The sequence below is a fragment of the Rhodnius prolixus genome, unplaced genomic scaffold (assembly GCF_049639745.1).
Source record: "Rhodnius prolixus isolate KJV_2025 unplaced genomic scaffold, Rpr scaffold_2, whole genome shotgun sequence".
Taxonomy (NCBI): Eukaryota; Metazoa; Arthropoda; class Insecta; order Hemiptera; family Reduviidae; genus Rhodnius; species Rhodnius prolixus.
In genome coordinates this window covers 17,055,054-17,061,053 of record NW_027411592.1, presented here as the reverse complement: position 1 = coordinate 17,061,053, position 6,000 = coordinate 17,055,054, and the positions used below count along the sequence as shown (strand labels likewise).

General features: G+C 32.7%; 1 protein-coding gene across 1 annotated transcript in view; it reads left to right on the top strand.

The window, feature by feature from the left end:
- The first annotated feature begins 311 nt into the window (after positions 1-311).
- Positions 312-6,000, top strand: part of LOC141449157 (lipase 1-like) — a 44,747-nt gene continuing 39,058 nt past the window's right edge. The window contains exon 1 of the mRNA XM_074118299.1: positions 312-763. Within this exon, the coding sequence (XP_073974400.1) occupies positions 590-763 (174 nt within the window). The 5' untranslated portion in view covers positions 312-589. The remainder of the gene's footprint in view (positions 764-6,000) is intronic.

Genomic DNA, 6,000 nt, shown 5'->3' with positions numbered 1-6,000 from the left:
TGTACAATGTTGTATGCACAGAAAGAACAGTGTTCAGAGGCCGGCGCACTGTCCTGAAAAATGCTATGGACATCAATAACCTCAGAAGTTGACGCGAATTAGATTTAAAAAAGAAATAAAATACACATGTTTTAAAAAGTGAGTCAGGTTAGAAGAAATATTTACCTTTCAAAGTATATACTCAGTGTTTCATGTTAGATTTGCATTATTTTTAATTGCGATATTACCTTATCTATTCGAAATATCTTTTGCGTTTCACTTAACTATAGCATTTTATGTATATACTCGTAAACACCTCTTGTAGACAGACACGCATGTTTAATGAAGAGTATCAGCTAGATATAATTTCAATTTTTTTATTCAAGGACACGCGAAGCAGGGTTCATATTGTATTTTGATAGCGCATGGTATCCGGAATTACGGAAGCAATCCGGTCTCATAAGCACAAGAGGGAGAAAGCTCCCCCAGTTGGTCACCTCTTATACATACAGTGTAGATGGACGGCCAGTAGTTAGGTGTGCGCTGCGGCAGAGTGAACGACTAAAACTCTTCGGGTGCGCCTGGAGGTTCGTGATGTATACCGACAGGCATGTTATCACAACTTTTGGCCGCAGTGCTCAAAATATTGATTATTATAATTCTAGTAAACACCATGTTAATATATGGTTCTTCAATATCACAATCATCGGATGTATCTATCGTTTCTGCAACAGTGTTCAACCAACAAGAAGAACCGGATTTCAGGCCGTATCTACCTTCGACTGTAAGTAATTTTTTAAATATATAATTTTCAATTTAAAAAATCAAAAATTGCTACAAGAAAGTGAGAAACTCTCATATAATGTGCATCAAGTGTTTAATTATATTTATGCATAAAATTGAAATTCTTACCGAGTGTTAATTGCCTTCAATTAATAGTTTGGGACACCAAAATTTCAGTAAGCGTCCGAAGTACTATAGAACTCCATTCAAACCTGTATTCCTGAAAATGTTGGAAAAAGAAGAAAAAGAAAAAGATCAGTCAGTGAACCAGATTAAAAAATGAAAAATAATGGAACAAAATATTAGAAAAAAATTAAAAATAGAATAAAATATGCCACTGATTGCTTCAATCTCTAGCAATCATTAAAGGGCTATTAATGATATGAAAATAAATTAACTAGAGGAGTAATTTCAAATCGTTTTGTAAATACAATACCTTGTTTGAGGATAAACACTCTTATCTTACAGTTATTCACTTTATTCTCTAACAAAGAGTGTTTGTGCATAATTGCACTTCCAATAGATTATTTCAAAGTAATCTAGTTAAATCCTAACTCAAAGAAACTAGAAAACATACTTTTCAAAATTTGATTCTATCCCAATATTACGTACTCCATAGCTACAAGAAAAAAAGTTTTGTTACAAATACAAAGCTAATCAAATTTAATGAGAATTAAAGTGTGGTTGTTTATCCAATTCGTGAGGGATCTTGGCCTCTCCAATACGTATATTTAGAGCCCGCACAATATACTAATGGATTTTCTGCGATTATTGAGGTGAAATTTATTTGGACACAGAGTACCAACCCAAACTCTAGTTCAACATACTAATTTATGGTTAGTTAACATGAATAAAACTTTTGGGCTAATAAAGGCTTTGTGGCCCTAAATAAATAATATCTAAATTCTAATAAATAACGAAATAAATTACAAAGCGGTAAGATAGCAACAATTCCTCCGACTGTATGTACTCGTATATTGCCGCTTTTAGGCAATTTATTAAAAACTAAAAATGACTCTAACATAAAAAGTATGCAGATAATTAAGGAAAAATTGAGAATAAAACTACACACTTGCAAACTTACATAATGGTTTGTGTTATAATCCGTATTTACATGAAAATACAATATCAATTGATCTACTTATTATATTTCATAAAATAATTCATAATCTTTATATGTATATTTCTAATTATTGTAAGCAAGCTATGCCTATGTCTCAGTATTCGTCAAACTAAGCGGTGCTTCTTCAGTATAAATGGAGGGTAAATTGACGACGAGAGAAATCTGAAATTAAATATTAATCAGCATTGGCAATCTTTTGATGTTCACTGTAATAGCATTTTAAGTAGAACTTTTAATTTTAATTTCTACAATTTGAACTCTTATCATTTTATTTTAATGAATTGCAGTCTTCCAACACTGAGAAAGTCTTTCTTGACTAGGAATATATTTTCCCTCAAATATTTTGGCTGTTATCTTTTCGGGTGTATATAACACAGTTTGTCTTAATTGCATTTAGCTACTTGAAACATTTATACCGAAAAAAAAATTAAATAAAAACACTTCTTTAAGGTTAGCCAAATAATTATTGTTGTGAATTGTGAATTTGGAAATGAATGGATCCTGACTTTCAAGAATTTTTTGGTTACCTTTTGGGACCAAAAACTATCATTGATATTGCCTGCCTAAGGAATCAAGAAAAACAGGACAGAAACTTCGTCACAGAGATTCAAATCTGCTGTTTTTTTTTGTTTTTGAGCTTTTTTCAGTGCACTCTCGTAACAAACTGTCCACCAGACAGTGAGCTGCGAGAAGCTCCTAGTAAGAGAAAAACTGAGGGCTAACACCAGGATTCGAATCCGGGATCTCCGCGTCGGAATCCAGTATTCGCTAACCATTGCTGCTTTTATTATCTATTGCTGAAAGTCTATTACAAATTCATATTTGGCATCACACTCCAGCTTTACCTTTAGTAATGAGTTAACTGATTGCCTGATTGTCAATATCGGAGGCAATTTTCTAGGCCTTATCGTTTAAAGATTTTTTTTTTTAATTAAAAGGAATGCTTGCCTCCCACTCATCACTCTTTAAAAAGACTTCCAAATTTTGCTTTTGACTTACTTTTATGTTCTACTTACTGATTACAGATATGTGTCTGTTGCTTGATTACTATTCTCCATTTTTGTTATTTCCATGTTTAACTCTTTTGGCGATCTTAGATAAACCAATGATTACGCACGTTATCTCGAACAATCCTCAGACATTTTTATTTATGTTTCTTGACAGAAATTTTGGTTACATAACCTGTTTCAATGTTTAATATTTTCTCATTTTCTTTTTTAATAATCTATACTCCTTTCTTATACATTGCATAGACAGATTTTCTAAGATCCCGAGACACTAAAACTTTGGAAATATTTAGTGAAAGCTTAGTTTCGAAATTAATCTCGCAGAGTATAGTTAAAAGCACATCTGAACTACAAGTGTTTCTCAGGATCAACATTTGGAACTATTTCTCTTTACGTATAATCTTTAAATTTATTTCAATTACTTAACGAAAGTTTAGGAAATCATAGTTATATTTAGTTTATTGCTTTTCAAGCTTGTGTGCATATTTTATATAACAAATCATATTTTAATATTTTATTTTCGTCACTAATCAGCATTTTCTCAGCAAACAATTTTTCCTCAATGTGCTTTTCCAAGAACTGTTACCAAGGGAAATTCCTTCAGTAAACCTCAACAACTTATAGTCGGTCTTTTCGCCAGTTTCCTAAATTTGATCAAAAATAAGATAATATTTTTGTATGGTCTTCTCTGGGTTTGAACAATCAGGATAACTTCTCCAAATTGGAACCTAGCTTGCTTGCAGCCAAGTTTAAAAATGTAGAATAAATCAAACGAAAATGCCATTACGTATCTGACACGTTGTTTTCCTCAAAATTCGTCAACGGTTCAAAAATAAGATTTGGTAATAATCAGGTTTCGGAATTTCCACTGGTATGCCTTAATTATAAGATCTGTGTTTTTACTCTAAAGAGTACTTCCGACACATCTGCCTGCCATCTCACTCCTAGTGAATCGGTTTTTGTGTCGATTACGAGTATGTTCGTTTCTGGCCTATTGAGGCCAACGATCCAATCATTATTAATATTAAGCGCGTGCCAATATATTTCCATTCTCTCGTCTTCCTCCAATCAGGAGAAAGAACTTAACTGGAAGGAGGTTTTAGCTGCTACCAAAGAGCTTGATGACATATCTTAGCTACATTATTGTGCCTGAGACTGCCAACACCTCACTTCCGTTTGAAATGTTCTGCATGGTTTAGTGATCCTTCGTACAAAGGTGACCATGCCGAGCACTTGTTTCAATACATGTTTCCTATAGCTCTTGTTTTCGATTACCAGCAAAAAGGTCTTCAACTCTGTCGACCAACTGTGACCATCTGGCACATCCACTACTTCGAAGATGGCCGAAAAATTTCCAATGAAGCTCCTAAGCCTTCCATTTATCTTAAACATTCTGCTACCCTTGATGGCAATGCCACTTTACTATTATTTATTTATTGGTTAGAAAGTGACTGTTTATCTTAATGTTATTTTTAGTTTGATATCGAGAAAAAAGAGAACTTTGTCACCAAAGTTTTGGCAAATTCTTCACCTTAAAAGAGAATTGTTAAATAAGTTTCGGTACTGTTGCTAATTGTTTCGTGACCGTTATCGTATAGATAATAAAACTTTAACCAAATAAACATTTTAATCTGAAGAACGCAATAAATTAACAAAATGTAGGTAATTGGTTCATTTCCTTGATCCATAATTAATTATAAATTTCATAACTCTGTATTATGTTCACCTCTTGAAATAAATAGAAGCAGCTTCAATTTGGTCTGTAGTAGAGGGGTTAATTCCAAATTTATTTTCCTACAGGAGGGGGGCCTATACATATTTTTAATTAACATTCCTTTTGAAAGAGAGGCGAACCAGTTCGTTCGCTTTGGAGATGGCCTAGTGTCAGTTGCAAATAGTATTAGATAGGCCTAATTACAGCCTTCTTACAAAAGACAGCCTTGATTTAACACATTGATAGATACGGCCTTGTTTTTTTGTATCTCAGGTGATAAGTCGGCTTTTTAATTGCTTCTGGAGGCCAAAGTAGCATTCAACCAGCTTTATAAGGATTCACTTCTACTGCGAATTAAACAAATCCATTCACTTGCAAAGCATGAGAACCAACTACATAAGTTAGGAGCAGGATTCTAAGAATAAATTTAGTTAGTAATTTTCACGGAAGTAAGATTTCACAGCTACAGAAAGTTCTTTTAACTGACAAAACGAGTTCAAAACTTACATAGGCAAACTTTGCAACTAACCCATACTCATCATGTGCTTACTGTCTGTGGCGCTCATTGGGTTTGGAAAGTTTGTGGCTTTTTTCTTATCCCTCTACGAATAATCACAAATGATGCGCTATCTTTTTTTTTTCTAATAATAATATCTTCTAAAATAATTTATATTAGAGAGAATATTTTTATAGAATTATGGATTTTTGAAATTTAATTTAATACTGGACTATTAATTAAAACAAAAAGACAAAATCAAAACCATCACCGAAAATTAATAACGCTGGGTTGCAACTAAATACGAAATCAAGTTTTGAATTCGTACACGTATATTGTCAACTTCAAATACAAAACCAAACAAAAATATGTTTTAGATTTATTTTATTTTTTTAATCTTTCACAAATTTTACAATGATCTTTTGATTCTTAAACTTCAGCTTAATTTTTACGGTTGGCCTTAAGTTCAACTACTGCTAAGGGACGTGAGGGGACTGAGAATTCTCTCTAGAAAATAGATAAACGTTTGTGAGTGTCATAATTTTTTTATTCTAGCGCATTAAATAAAATCCAAGATAAATTCTAGGATATTACCTTAAACCACGTCAGATTTGTCATTTTATACAGACAATTATGAATAGATTTCAGAAACATAGTACAGTCTGAATCTGTACAGAACATTGTTCAGAAAGATTATCAAGTTTAGAATTAGCAAATCCAAAAGAGGAAATAATCAAAGAAGATTGGAACAAAGGAGAGATTTTTGGGCCAGGTCTTTCTGAAAGATTCAGCAATGGTAAACAAGAAATAGAGGAAGGTTATCAATGAAATTTACATCGAGAAAACCCATTGAATAGTGGGAACACAGTTCGCTGGCTGGCAGTGGACATTTTGTTCT